General features: G+C 40.8%; 2 protein-coding genes across 5 annotated transcripts in view; one reads left to right on the forward strand and one right to left on the reverse strand.

Annotated features, from left to right (window-relative positions):
* The window catches only part of 14-3-3zeta (tyrosine 3-monooxygenase/tryptophan 5-monooxygenase activation protein zeta), a 59,312-nt gene extending 46,105 nt beyond the window's left edge, over window positions 1-13,207 (reverse strand). For 2 of the 3 annotated variants that reach the window (XM_071791930.1, XM_071791927.1), the window contains exon 1: window positions 13,059-13,207. The gene's annotated coding sequence lies outside the window, so the exon portion shown is untranslated. The remainder of the gene's footprint in view (window positions 1-13,058) is intronic. The other variant, XM_071791929.1, reaches the window with a different exon arrangement.
* On the forward strand, window positions 10,541-15,234 carry Rplp0-like (ribosomal protein LP0-like). 2 transcript variants are annotated; one of them, XM_071791932.1, is made up of 4 exons: window positions 10,541-10,677; window positions 14,178-14,497; window positions 14,675-14,911; window positions 14,987-15,234. In XM_071791932.1, exons 2-4 carry the CDS (start codon window positions 14,228-14,230, stop codon window positions 15,140-15,142), a joined length of 663 nt encoding a protein of 220 aa, XP_071648033.1. In that variant the 5' UTR covers window positions 10,541-10,677; window positions 14,178-14,227; the 3' UTR covers window positions 15,143-15,234. The 2 variants fall into 2 exon arrangements, with proteins under 2 accessions (XP_071648033.1, XP_071648032.1); XM_071791931.1 differs by lacking the exon at window positions 10,541-10,677 and adding an exon at window positions 13,644-13,900.
* Window positions 15,235-16,130: the final 896 nt, after the last annotated feature.

The following is a 16,130-nucleotide window of genomic DNA, read 5'->3' on the forward strand; positions in this document are numbered from 1 at the left end:
GCATTAAATTGCACCGTGCGGTGAACACCGGTTGGTTATCGCGATCTCTGTGTGGAGAATGGAAAAACGCGGACTAATCGGAAGCTCGTTGACCTCTTTAAATCGTTCGTTCTTTTCTATATTCGTTCTGGATTTATATGGTGTTCGATAACAGGCGGATTTTACGCTCCTAATATTTTGTCGTTGGAGAGCTAAATAATTTTTCCTTCTTCACAAGAAAAATGCACAAAAAAAAAGAAATATTAAATCAAGACTTTTATATATATATATATATATATATATATATATATATATATATATATAACAATTTATAATCTTGGAAATGAGATTATATTGCGTTAAACGAAGAAAGCTTGCTTGAATGAAATCATTTATATATCTGTACCCTAGAGGTAAAGAATCGTATCTCCAGTTTTTGTCAAAATGGAGTTAATACATTTTTCAATATACTTAAATTGTAAAGAAGCTTAAATTATATAATAGTAAAGTGTCTTATATCTATTATTATTAGTTCCTAAGATACAATGTTCAGAAAAAGTACTGAAAATTTTCATAGTCCCTTAATTTCAGTCAGGTTTATTAGCAGTTGTACTGTTGAACATGTCAGTTAAATTACTTTATTAAGAACTCAAGAAATAGAAGCTACTTTTATTTTATATCTTAAAAAAATATACCATTTCCTTATTTAAAATGTTAAACTTTGTTTTCTCTGAATTTATAATAATGGAGATATTCTTTATCTCTAAGGTAGATATAGTTCAACCAAGAAAAAAAAGTTGAAATGAAAAATTTAAATTCTTATAAGAAGATTATAGATTGCTGCGTATATATACGAGTATATAAGTTTTGATTCGACACTTACTTTTTTTCAATGTGGACAGATTCCGAGTCGTGATATCGACAGAGAACGATAGAGATCGTTCGATGCGTTACGCTTTAGAAACGCAAACGGAGACGGCAAAATTTTATCCTTCAGCTAATCTCAGACTGATTTTATTACAACAGAATCTTGATTAAAAACACTCATCAAGCTGTTCCTGTGAACGACATCTTAATTTTCTCGCTGTGTGAAACTTCTCAACGAAAACATCATTTTGAAATTATAGCAATTACATGAAGTTCATATTTAAGGTATGACATATTAATCTATAATTGCTTTAATACAATCTGGCATGCGTAAAGCTCTAGAGACACAGCTGAGAAATGTCACGACGCGTCGATGTGTCGTGTCGCGTTAACGAAACGATAATCCGATTCCCTCCCGCGAATTGAGATATAGATAAAAAGCTTTCCGATTCGAGCTGTCCGATCTGGCGATCTGCAAACGACATTCACGGCGAAACAAGATCACGCGAGATGCGGACGTACGTATCATAAATTCCACCAATGTTTCTAATTGTATATAATTTAGGAATTCCTGCGTACGAAAGTACGAACAACGAGATGTGTAGGTACTTCTGCACTCTCTGAGATGATGCTATTCGGAACTTTCTCCGACGGTTCCGGGACGAAACTGGTCCAAATTGGCAGGGTGAAATCTACTCGAATTCGTCGTTCGAGTGGACGACAAGCCACAGGTGGCACTGTACACGCGTACACGCCGTGTGTATGTGTATACGCAGCCACTTCAGCCTAAGGGCTTTCGTCGTACAAACAAAGGTAGAAAAAAGAGAGATAAGGGTTTGCCTTCCTCCCTTTCGTCGATCGATAAAAAACTGCAATTAGTACCCGCACGCTTTTTAGCCCTTCTTTTTTCCTCCTTCTTTCCGCTGTTTTCGCGTCAAGCGACGTCAGACGAGTACAATTCCGAAGAAGAATTTTATCTCGACCGTGGAGAATTTCACCTCGGCCTTGTCAACGGCATTTCTTTTTAACGAGAATTAACGTGGCGCGATGTCGTAAATATTATATAAAATTATACGGAAGATATTCTAAATGTTTCTGTCGTCGAGTTTCATAATCAACTCACCGACAATCCAGAAACCAAGAAGCGACGATGACAATTAAAGCACTGTGTTCACCTCAAGTTCGTGAACTTGAGATTTCACATCTTTCAAGGTGCTGTCCTCACAATTTAATTCCATCAAATTAATACGTGACAAAGAAACGTTATTATTAAACGAATCACGTCGAACAGTTTCTTCAGCAAAATCGTTGCATCTCGCGTAACGTTAAATTCGCGGTAATCTCCCTTCCAAAGCTCAAAGCTCCCTTGAATTAATACTGTCGCTAGAGAGAAAAAAAGGCTAAAGGGGAGTTTACACACGCAATGATTAGTGGCGCCAACTGACACGTTCATTGGCGCCAGAAACCGACTAGCATACTCACAAGTGTTTACACAGTGATTGGCGTATAACATGGAAAATATTTAACATTTATTAAGGTGAGTTAACCGCCAGTAAACGCCACATTACTAGCGCCAGTTTGTATCAAGTGTTTACACTTGCATTTTTACTGGCGTTAATCGATTGGCGCCGCTAATCATTGCGTGTGTAAACTCCCTTTAATTCTATTATTTCCATTCGAGGGACTGCGGGCTCGCAAATCAACGCAGTTGCAATATCCTGCGAAGTCACTTGAATCCTAAACGTTCCCGACGCCTCGATGGTGACACATATACACACACAAACACATAAACAGTTTCTCGAATACGAGAGGAGAGCACCGCCAATACGCAATCTCTCTGTGTGTGAATACAATGAACGCCCATCGCACAATATGCTAAATATCCGTGCGCGAGCTGCGATAACGTCGGATCGCCGACGTTATCTCGCGTGTTATCACGCGTCGTCGTGTGAAACGCAACCGAGATGGTTACGGATACATGAATGCCAGATTTCATCGACATCTCAGAAAGATAACACGTCCGTTAGACGCACGTCACGTCGAAAAAAACAACTGTCGCAATGCCTCTACTGGACAAAAGATTCAATTCAGATTTCGTTGACAAAAGTTTTACATTATGTGTTTTGCAATGTCTACTGTCATTACCAGAATGCATAATTACCTATTATTTCTGCGTCTTGAATTTCTGTGCCATTTTTTATCGCTCCCAAGTTCATAATTTATTATTATAAATAATAACGCTGTACTTGATCCAATTTCTTCCTAAAGATCTACATTCGCAATTGTTCGTAATGACGAAGATGCTAGCGTTTTTCTAGATGCCGCGCAATAAGAACCGTTTTCTCCGGCAATTTATATATGGTAGCAGTTACGTAACGTGACTCTCGCGTAAGGGCACTACCATTCACTCGATTCATTTCGCCTTTACACACTTCCGAGTTCCATTCAGGCCGACTACTCGCGCGGAAAAATTACGACGTTGTCCGAAACACTGTTTCTTTGTGCTCCGATAAACTCGCATTGTTCGTTCATTAAATATAAAAGGTACGCATAAAAGATCACCGAAATGGTATCTTTAAAAAAATTTCAAATAAAAGTATTAAAATGTATTATTCGCGTATCTTCGAATATCTCCTATTTGATTAAAACAACTCGACGAGATTTAAGAATAAAATTATTCTCTTCTGAAACGTAACGTCGTTATGACGGGTGTTTTTGTAGAAACACACGGCTTCGATAATTAATCAATTTGCTTCGATAATCGTTCTCATAGTCACGCCGGATGTCTCAAAGGTATCTTTCGACGTTCGAAGAAAATTGGATCGTGGGGATCGAAGTTGCGTGGTACGTGAGATGGGTACGAGCGGCTGCGAGCGATCGCCGGGAACTTGAGCGGCGCAACGCGTCCCTCGTCGAGGGAACCGACCGGAAAAAGAGGCTGCACGCGAGAGGCTTTACGTTACGCACGTGCACGCACACACCGGCGTACGTGCTCGTCCGTCGCTCGGCGCGGCGCGGCGCGTCGTAACGTGGACACGACGTACGTCGGGACCCAGCGAAAGATATAGTAGTGCGTCACCCGGCTTGGAATAGCGGCTGATGTCAAGCCTCGTGCACTTATACTCGCGTCCTCTCACGCCGCATCTTCGCGCACGCACGGCACGCGTTATCCGGCGCGCGTTGTCACTCTCTCGAGAAACCGGGAGAGAGAGAGAGAGAGAAAGAGATTTATAGTCATCCCTTCGGTTACTGCGAGCGAGAAAGTGCTGTCGCGAATTCGTTAATTCGATTATTCGCGGACGGCGAAATTGTTGTCAACACTTGGCGACGTGCGCGATTCTCAGATTCGTCTGAGGAAAACCGCGAGATTGTGACGCGTTGATTATTTCCGACGGTGGAGAGGAGAAGACGCTCTCGCGAACTCTGTCACAATCGTGATGCTCGTCCCGGAGCTAATTATGGATTATGGCGGGTACCGGCTCCGCGGTACTCTCCCCCTCGCGACAATTCGCTCTTCGGTGATTTTATTTCCGTACGCGGTTTCCGTGTATTTTCTCAACGTGAGTCACGCACGCGGCCGCTCAGCCGTCACGGACACGTCATTCTCGCACGAATAAACGCCCGTTCCTATATGGGATTGCGCAGACATGCTAAATTTTATTTCGAAATATTATGGAAAATGTCGAGAAATGTCATATTAGAAAAAAAATCGTCGTCGCCCTTTTGTATCAATAACAAAAAGAAATATTACAATCAAAATACTTAAAATAAATTTTTTAATAGATGAGACACTATTAGAAACGTATGAGCGGCTTTTTATGACAGTGGAAAAGGTAGAATCAAATTTTCTTCTGACAAACAATACGGAAAAAATTAAAAGAAGTCTGAATTAAATTCGCTAAATCTCTATAAACATGAAAATATCAGAAATATATTGTATGTCTCTGAAAGGAGTCAAACAATATTCAAACTGGTCTCGCGTTTTTGAAAATGTCAGCGAGACCGATTGTGTGTGTAGAGAAATTTATCGCGCAGTTGGACATATCGATCTTCGGATTACACGAAGCGAAACGTAAATCGTTATGCACGGACATGCAATCAAATTATACTGCGCCCTCTAATTTACACCGCGCTACCGGTTTGTCATCCCCTAAGTACACGACCCTAATCCGTTCTCCCGGGAGTGCTAATTAACGGGAGATAATGGATCACGATAAGTCGCGCGACCTATGATGCAACCTTGACACGCCGATCCTCGGGAGGAAACTCGGAAAATTAAAAATTAATTAAAATTGTACGGAAAGCCATTAATACAGGATTCGTTAACACTTAAGCGATTACGGATATAACTTTATGGTTTGATTACCGCGAGACCTCTTATTTATCGTTAGCTTTAATGAAAATAGATATCGTCGACCTAATAAAGTCTAAATTTTCCATCGTATAGCTGCTCAAGAAATCGTATGACTGTTAAAAGTTTTGCAAATGAAATAAAACTTTATCCTGAAAGACATTTGTTTCTATTTCTCTTCATTTTAGTTAGCGTGGAGTAAATCACAAGTGTATCTCGCGAGAGGAGAAGAAAGATCATTCTTCTTTCTTTCTCATCCTTCCGGAAATTCAACATGAATGCCGATAGGGAAGCGTCAACGAAGCGCCAGTTAATTACCTCGGTAAACTCACTTAGGACGAATGCCGGTCGCTCGCTGGTGCGCTAAAAGCATTTCTTAAAAGGGAGCTGAGAGACCCTTCTCGTAGCCACTTTTGCAACGCGACCCCCCAGAGAGAAGCACGACACCGGAGGAAATTGCGCAATCATCCAGCTAGGGGTGACTCGCGAGAATCGTCTGTTTGCGCGCTTTTTGTGCGCGTTAGTTGAGAAAAAGACCACCCGCGATCGAGAGAAAATTGAGCTGGATCGCCTATCTGATTTGATAGTATAAATTATTGATAGTTACGATTACATAATTACTAATTAACACACAGTAAAAAATTTAATGTCCCAGAAAGTCCACTCTAAATTTTGTGTTAAAATAACTCATTCATCGTGTTATTTTTTACATTTAGAAATGTTATATCGATATTTTTTAGTCGATATAACATTTCTAAATGTAAAAAATAACACGATGAATGAGTTATTTTAACACAAAATTTAGAGTGGACTTTCTGGGACATTAAATTTTTTACAGTGTAATTTGGAAAGCCGAAATTCCTTAGTTTTCACAGGACTTCCAAATTTCGCGGTTTTTAAATTTCACAAACCCAAATTCTATGGATTCTCTCTCAAAGATTCTTAATTTACCTAATTTAAATCCACATTTCGTAGATTTCAATAACGATAATAAATTGTTATGTACACGCATGCATGTAGATCGGATCATATTCTATAGAAAGTTCGAATGAATTAATTCTGAATCTTCGTATTCACGAATCCGACGTTCAATTTCGTTTCAATTCCTGTTAGTAGTTACGTTTATATACGCTTCACTTCGCTCTCGAATATTACTGCAGTAGCGAAATCCCTTTTCGAGCGAGCATAAAGTGCCTCCCAAAGAGGCAGTTAGGATTGGCCTATTTGGGATCTACCCACTCCGACTATTTAATCTGTTAGTATCGGCGGAAAATCGATAGCTCGATGGCCCGCAACGAAAATGTCAATTTAATAGGATGCTCTTCTGCCGTAGACGTATTACGCAACCGGTTACGTGCCGATTGATGCCTCTCCTTAATCGTTACCCATGCTGTTACGCAATTTCTGTTATCACGTCCTTGCAAACAACCCCGAACCCGCCCGACGCGAATTCTTTCTGGTAAAGTAGATCGCGGAATATTAATTAATTAGTCACCCCCCGCATCGCGAATACCGCTCTCCGTTCTGAACGTGGAAATGTATAATTTCGCGACTTTAATCAAGCGAGTCCACGTGTGCAATATGTCGAAGGGCCGTGCACGAAAGTCCTTTTTACATTAACGGTTACGGCATATTTAATGACGCGATTTTAAAGTCTCTTATATATCAAATGTCTCGCTACGCTTTTACATATCAAACCTTTCACGGCGCTTTTACATATATTGACTCTCAGCAATTTTTAATCGTAATATCGCGAATGAAACATTTCGCCGAAACTCAAATTCTATCGCGAATCGAACTTGTTCATTTACGCACCGACGTTTCCACGAAAGGAATGTAATTAACTTTCCGAAAAGGTAATTAACCTCTACAGGACCGGCCCCTTTTTTGGACGACCTTTTTAGTTTTAGTGCTAGAACATTTCTGCCCTTGTCAGTGGGTTGAACTACGAAAAAGACGGCGCCACTTCAGTGCCTAATATTAGGCTTCCGATCCCGGAGAGGTTAAATAACTCTTAACATTGAAACATATTAATCAATAATCTAATAACTCCTTTTTATCTTATTGTGTATTGTATTAATATTATATGTATAACAAATAATGTTGTATTCGGAGGTCATGCGGTAAGTTGAGCGAGGTTATTTTTATATATTATATGCTCGCGTTGCAAAATTTCTTGACGCGATAGCTGCATCGGCGCGACGTAAACTTTTCGGAAGAGAGAGAGAGAGAGAGAGAGACGTTGCATGCGACGTTTCGACGTAGTTAAATTATCCCAAGGTGCTTCGGGGTCGAGTGTTCTCTCTCGTTGCGCAATCTGCGCGTTAATTCGAACGTGTTTCCAGTAGCCTAAAGCGGCGCGAACTCGAGAGGTGTACAACCCGTCGCGTCCCGAAACAGTCCCGGGGTCTCGTTCTCGACGGCAGGAAGAGGACACGCGGCGTTAATGACAGAGCTCGCGCACGAAACGCGGGACTAATTGACGCGCGATAATTAACGCCACTCCCGCGGAGAGCGACGCGACGCGACGCAACGCGACGCGCGTTCATGCAAATGAAACGTAGCTGCTAGACGCTAATTGCATCGACGATCGCCATGAGCGAGCGTCGAATTCTTTTTGCCAGCTGCGGCAATAGAATGCAGCGACTCATCGATCTCCAATCGACGGGCGTGTTCGCGTACGTGACACACGTGCGACAGCGATCTTAATTGACGAATGTCTCTTAATTTGACACAAGTGTCGTTTATTAACTAAAGTACACTTGACTAAGCACTTAACTAAAGTACACGTCGGTGTACGAAACGTTTCCGGAAGCCCGTTGAATCGCGATAGCTGGAAGTCTGGAAAGCTCATTTTAACGATCGTGGTTGCAAAACGGATGTTGAGACCGTTGTCACGGGTCTAGTCAGACGCTACGTTTAGGCTAAACGAATATACGGGCGTCGCGACGCGACGGTACACCCGAATGAACGCGACTTTCTTGAATGGGCCGCGGCCGGGCGCGATTCCGATCAGCAGCGGCCGTCGCTTTCCAGCCAGGAAATGAGCTCGCGTCAAGTTGAATTCCACTCGCAGATGGAATAATCATTACGGCCGACCGCGTAGAAACGCGATTTTCAGATCCATTAACGCGCCGCTAGCCAACGAGCGGTTTTCCGCGAATGGAATTGAAAGAGAAACCCCGGCTGATTCTCGCCCGATCGAATTCGCCCGCGAGACATTTCGCGCAAATACTTCGTAATATCCGTAATTTCCTGCGTTATTAAAACGTTATTAGAAAGAAAGAAAAAAGCAAAAATAAATTTGTTTTGGAAATAAATCCGTGACTACTAACGTAACGCGCGATTATTAAAATGTTTTAATAGCAATTTTACATACGAGATAAGAAAACTTATATATTATCTTTGTAATAAAAGATTTTAGTAATTTATTAACTGACAGCCCGCAAGTAATATCTTGAAGGAAATTGCGTACGATCCTATTCGCCACAGACGCGAATCGATAAGGTCGCGTCAGAGATTTTGCTGCTGCATTTCGATAAAATTAGAAACATTATACGAAACATCGTCGTATTATAGTTTAGTTGGTTCTGGCATCGGTTTTCGACTTTTCGTCATTAACAGCTAACGATTACAATAGCACAAGTCGAGAATAACTGCGAATCATGTGTATTGTATACAATACGCCTAAGTTTCAAGTTTCCCAATTAAAAAAAGTCGTTATAAAAACTACGTCCTAATATCTGGATAAAAATTAAAGGCAAAGAGAGAAGATCTATAGTGTTTTAAAATCGGCAAAATTAAATCACTCGGAATTGCAAATGTAACGTAATTGTAAACGGCGCAAGCTACTGACACGTTTAATCGACTGCACGTTGCCCGCAATATCGACGAGCGAGCAAATAAACTGATGATGCGTTGACAGGTATATACGGGCGAGATACACGATTTCGGCATCACTCTCAATTCATCCGGGATCAAAAACTAGTTGACGCAAACATGTTATGTAAAATTTAAGTAAATAGCCTGATGGACACGATCGAATTACACGATATATTGTACGCGCTCGAGATACGGATCCCGATAAATTCGGATTAAATTCGAAACGATATTGAACGCTGGCTTCGCACGATGTAGATGTATCACCGAACGAATCCAGTCGTTCGTTAATTAAAACAAGCAAGCGAAGTCCCTTACGCGATGCCACAAATGTAGAGAATCGTTCTGATTAAATTAATACTCCGATTTACGGCGCAGTATGCAGCGGGGTAGTAACTGCTTTAAGCGCTCCCAGGATACATGAAAGCACTTGTGTGCGCATGTACGCGTGCATGCGTGTGTGTCGCAGTGTTCAAGCATGATAAACAACAACCACACATAGTTACACGTATGACCAGGGTACACAATCTGGATACTGATTTTGTGTCGATTATATAATAATGTGCAAATGCAACGGGGACAACTAAATTATATAAATTAAATATTGACACTAATAAATTAATTACATGACATTTTTGGCCCTATTTTACAACTGTTTGAAATAATTTCAAAATTATTTGAGATTCTCATCAAGATATGTTTAATGAGCCTCACTGAGCTAAAAGCTAATCGCGACTCTTATACAGTTCACGGTTTTATCTACGGATTTCTTGGAAGATACCGGATATTTTCTCCATTGAAGCTGTATCACGTTCCTCAGGGAATGCGCTGATAAACAGGTCTCACTTGTATCTCCTAGCTAGTCGCGCTGCTCCGACCAGATCGCACCGCAATCGATACATCAATCCCAATTAACTCGTGTCTCGCTTTCCGCGAACCAATAATATAGTCTACAATTTTTCGTTTCATAAAGTTGCGCGTTTCTCTGACCCATGCGCTATCGCTTTATTCTTACCATGGTTATACATAGATATGGTGTATTTGTAAATGCAGTAAAAAGCACGGACTACCAAAACAGACTCAAAATTTTAAGGACGCGTTTTTCGATCATTTTGACGTCGAGTCTCCACTTCTTTCTGTAATCTCTTAATTCTCTTAGATCCAGATATTAAAGCTCTCTGATTTTCAATCACTTCTAAAGAATCGCTAACGTCCTGACACTATACGAGTCTCGACAGAAATTATTCCCTTAAATTACCGAATACTTTCCGACACCCTGTATACAAGCGTCTTTTTTTCTCTCTCTTTCTCTCACGTTCCAGGCTCAGGTAAGTCGCGATCGATCGGTAAGACCGCGTCAACGGATGAATGGCGAGAGTAATCGCGAGAGTTGTTGCGAGAATGAGGAACGCGGCGGCTTCCAGAACGTAGGAGAGGTCTTCGCTCGTTACGCAAATACGCCGATCCACGAGGACTGAGGAGACGACGAGGTGGAGGAGGCGGGAGGGCGAGGCGGAAGGTGTCGGCCTTGGCGAAAAGAGTCAGACCTCGCCGGCTGTTCGATGACCTAGAGGCAAGGTGGGCGGGAACGTAGCGGACAGGTAATCTGATAATATCGTTCATTACACACCTAAATCGCGAATTAGCGTAGCCCTCCTGAGAGGGGAAGGGGTGGGGAGATTTGCCAAAGTGGTATCGAGGCCGTATATCAAAGACAATACATCCAACGTACATCCCTAACGAGGGGCCACTTTACGCTCGCTCGTTACCAACGTCTAGATTCGTTATCTTAACGCGAGAAAAACAACTGCGCCATTCGCGGCGCAGCTGGATGGCAAAAATTAATAAAACGATAGACAGCGGCGGAGTATCGATTGCCAAACTATCAATGCGAGAACGTAATTACGTAATATCGTCCGCTTCTAGTAACGAGTTGTTTTTCCAAGCTAAGGAGCTCGTTGCGAGATATAGATTTATAGATTTGTATATAGAATATATGTATCTGTACCTTAGAAATAAAGGATCGTATGTCCATTTTTGAACATTTCGAAAAAACAAGGTTTAAAGTTTTAAATAGGGAAACGATATAATTTTTACAGATATAAAATAAAAGTAGCAACTTGATTTATTAAGGTTTTAATAAAGTGATTTAACTGACACGTTTAATTGATATATTTTTACAGATATAAAATAAAAGTAGCATCTTGATTTATTAAGGTTTTAATAAAGTAATTTAACCGACACGTTTAATAGTGCAACTGCCAATAGCCTGTACCTGGTTTAAAAATTAGACACTATAAAAATTTTCAATACGACTTTTTCTAAATATTATTTGTATCTTAGGAGTAATAATAAACATAAGACGCTTTACCATTATACAATTTAAGTTCCTGTTGTATTAAAAAATGTAAAAAATAATAATTTTTTGACAAAAAAAAACTGGAGATACGATCCTTTACCTTTAAGGTACAGATATATATAGAATGTAATTTTATGAAGAGAGAAAGGCTTCGTCGTTCACCCTTCGCTTACAGAATTGATTCAATTGACAAATATCTCTTTCTAGAAATGAGATGATCTTTTTTCATATAATCGGAGTACCCAGTCGCAAAAATTGAGACATCTTTATCTTATCTCCTCCGCGTGACTTTCAAAATAGATCCAGGTGTTTTAAAAATTAACGCAGAATAAACGGCGCGCCTTTCTCGGGCCGCGTTAGCGAGTTACGTGCGAACAGATGCGTCCGCGACACATATAGATCGCCTGTCTCGTGGATCACCTCAGCTTCGCGCGTTTATCTATCCGTTTATCTCTCGCGAGAGAGAGAGAAAAAGAGAGAGAAACGAAGGCACGCACGAAGCGCGAGGGTGGGCAACCTTTCAAAGGCGACTCTCGCCGCCAAAAAGTGGAATCCTCCTCTAAATCTCCGCGAATCCTGCTGCCTGCCGTTGCGCGTGATGCCCTCGGCTGCACAATTCCTCGTTCGCGTTATCAATCTCGCGTCTCTCGTCGATAAGGAGATGAACCGCCTCTCCTCCTCTAGCGGCGCCGCGCAATTAGCGCCGCTGCCCACCTTGCGCTGAAACCGCCAAGGGACATTTTTAAACCGCGCCGAAAGACCATTACGACATCGCGAATAATAACTCTTACGGACCTGTTCTGTAAATAAGGGTTAAAAGAATCTCGGGAGGGAGAGAGAAAGACGGACGGAGCGAGAGAGAGAGGGAGATGGATAGAGATAGGGAAAAAAAAGCGATCGATGCGAGTGCTCGGGTGAGCGAGCGAGCTCCGGCGTCTCCCTCCCGCCCCCTCTCCCCTCATCATCACCTTCTAATCGTCCCCGCTTATCGTCCGGCCGATAACCATCCGGAGCCACGCAGCGGCACCCCCGCGACGTATCATTTCCTCGAGTTGGCCCGGCAACGTGCGAGGAATTTCGTCGCCGGCCGCGAAAGCAACATGGCGGCCGCGAGGAACGAGACGACTGGCACTCCTCACCTCACTCTCTCTCTCTCTCTCTCTTCCTCGCACGGCGTCTCGTGCGTCATCGGTGCGGCAAGCGGCCGCCTTCAGGCCGTCGATCGCGGCGACGTAGCCAAGAGAGGGAGAGAGAGGGAGCGAGGAGCGAGAGAGAAAGAGATAGAAGGAGATGGAAAGAACGAACGAATCCGCCGCTCGTATCTCGCTAAAATGACCATCTCGCCGGGCACAACCTCCCCTCAGAGATTCGACTCGATCTCGCCGATTTTCTCCACGGAAGCGAGAAACATGCGGAGCAATCACCGGCGGCGAGATTCCGAGCGGCGCGGGCCGCCCCGACGACGACGACGTCGGGACTCGGGCGGCATGGCTACGGGGTCCACACGGGCCGCGTTGCGGCGCACGTCGCGCGATCCGCCGCGGGGCCGCGGCGGATCGCGATCCCGGACGCGATCCGCGACGGTCGCGGGTGGCGAACGGCAGCGTGACGGGACGGACTCACCTTCGGAGTGCTGTAAGCGGCCTGGGAAATCGGGCTCTCGACGTGTTCAACAGCTACCGTTCACTACGCTCTCGCTGAATGCACTGGCGCGACCAGCGGAAACCGCCATCTTGCCGGGCGCTCGCGCGCCCGCTTCCGCCGCGCCGCGGCGCGACGATTCGAATCGCTCGTTCGCTCGTTCGCTCGTTCCTGAAACGCGTTCCTGCAAAAAGAGCACTTAAAGTTGGGCAAAGATTAATGACATTCGTCATTTTATGTCTAGCGTTAATTTCAGCCCGACGGGACTCGAATATTGCCGTATAAATATAAACAAATTGAGATTTAATCGAATTGTATTTTATATTCCAAGTCTTGTCTTCATCTTACCCTCGTAATCAGGAATTTTGGTCTAAAAATTGGGTTTAAAGATTATATTTAAAAAATTGTTAAATAATTGTTAATAAATGTCTTTTTTTTATTAGTGAAAAAGAAATACATCATTCTGAGGGAAGATAAAAAATAATTTTCTTTATAAAAATGTAGATTAGAAACAATGTTTTTTAGTATCTAAAATAATATAAAATTTTACAAGATATTTTCGAAAGATTTTCTCTTTCGAACAGTCAAATTACGGGAGAAATTCACTGCGATTTATTCCAAATCGTTACGTGTGGCGTCCTCTGTATAATTTCTGAACTTACATCGCATGTGAGATGTGAGGGGATGGGATGTGAGCGTCGTGAGCACATGGTAGCGCATGGACGTCAAGCGTGAATTTTGATCAATAATAATTTTGTTGTACTTTCTTAATCCGTGAAGGAATCCAGTTTCAAAGATGCCGAAATCGAAGAGAGACAAAAAAAGTAATTTCCCAAAAATTTCTCGTATATTTTTCATGTATTTCCGTACGAAGTGTTCTTTAGAAGCGGTTAGCCTGATTGCAACTAACCTCCAAAGCGAGTTTCAAATAATTTAATTTCACGGTTTAACATTTTATCGCATATTTTTATCGTAATAAATTAACAATTTTGAAAACTGTTATTTTTTACGCCTTTGTTTTAAAAGGAATATATATGTGTAACATAAATATATGATATATAAATATATATATATATATATATTAAAATATTTTTATTACAGTTTCTCTCACTAAAACCGATAGAAAGGGTTTAGTATTGAAGCAGCGGATCATGGAAGACGTTAAGAAATGTGTGGACGAATACAGACATATATTTCTAATCTCTGTTCAAAATACACGCAACACCAAGCTTCTTGAGCTACGTGCCGAATGGAAAGACAGTAAACTTTTCTTTGGAAAACTCAGAATAATTGCGCTAGGCCTAGGGAAATCGAAGGAAACCGAGATTGCGGAAGGCATACATAAATTGGCTAACGCAATGAAGAATCACTCGATGAATGGCCAGTGTGGTCTGTTATTCACTAACAGACCAAAGAAACAGGTAGAAATATATAAAGACTTAAATAATATTATTAATGAATTAACTGAATTTGAAGCAAGAATTTGGTAAACAGGTTTTCATATTTATACAAATATATCTTGAAATTTTCCCCAAAAAAAGAAAAAGAAAGAAAAAAAAAAGTTCCTGATGCTTATCGTTAACGATACATTTGCACAGGTAATAGAATGGGCAGAGGAATACGAAGAACTGGAGTATGCCCGTTCTGGATTTGTAACACCTGAAACAGTGGAGTTACCTGAAGGATCTCTGCCACAGTTCCAGCATAGCATGGAACCACAGTTGAGACAGTTGGGTATGCCTACGTCGCTGCAAAAAGGAGTTATTACTTTGATTAAACCGTTCAAAGTTTGTCAGATGGGTGACACCCTGACACCGGAACAGGCACAAATTTTGGTGCATATTTTATTTTATTTCTTGAAACATGATGCGTTGAAACATTGAAGCTATTAATTTCAATATATTTTGTAGAAATTATTGGATAAACCGCTAGCAGTTTTCAAGCTGATACTTTTGGGAGTGTATACGAAAAAACATGGTTTTAAGAAACTTACAGTAACAGATGACACAAATGAGAATGAAGATGAAGATAAAGAAGAAATGGACGTGGAAAACAATGATACATGAAATTTATATATATTGTAGTGTTAGAATAAAATTAATATGTATATATGATTTTATACAAAAATATATTTCCTTATTTTTAATTATTTCCCTAATCACTTTGTTTAAATTTAAAGAACTTCAACAGCAAACATTTTATGTGTCATGAAATTGTATTTAAATGCTTAAGATATGTAACAAACGAATACTGAATAATTGGTAATTTAAACGTGTCAAAATTTTTAGTGTTTTAAGTAATTTCATGAAATATTTAAATAAAAATTCATATTAATCAACTAAAATATGCAACCAATTGTTTTAACCGCATTTTGGACGATTTGTATATTATGGGTGAGTGAAATTTGACGTATCTGTGAAATTCTTGTCTGAATTTTTATCACATGTACTGAATTTTTATCGCGCATTTTTCTATACATAATAATTTCATTCATCATGTTTCAAACAATATTTTTAGGCCATATATCATTGGTACTGGTCGCCAAACAAAGCCGATAACAATACGCCCAAAGTAGTTTTCGATTTCGATTCTATTAAGAGGCACAGTACGTCGTCTATTGAATCCGTAGAGCATTCAGATAATGAAGGTACTAGAAGAAAAAATATACAAAGATTAAAAATACGTGAGGTACATAACTGTTGAAATTATTGAAATACTTGCGTGTAAGAGATCCTGGATGCACAGCGTGATTTACGATCTATGAAACATATTATGATAAATATGCGATATAAGATGTTAAATATTTCAGATTAAAACTCGTTGGCCGAGTGAAACGTCAATAAAAAGAAGATTCTACAAGTCGGTCTAATATATACATATTATGTTTCACGTACAAAAACACTTTTATGGCAGCAGTATGAAAAATGATTAATAAGACATTGTTTGTAATATGAACATAAAATATCTTGGTTCCTACATGATAAAATATATCGTTACGTGATCAATTCAAGAATTCTTATTGATATTTTTACAAAGTAATCGTAATTGTGATTG

This window comes from Temnothorax longispinosus, chromosome 10 (assembly GCF_030848805.1).
Source record: "Temnothorax longispinosus isolate EJ_2023e chromosome 10, Tlon_JGU_v1, whole genome shotgun sequence".
NCBI lineage: Eukaryota > Metazoa > Arthropoda > Insecta > Hymenoptera > Formicidae > Temnothorax > Temnothorax longispinosus.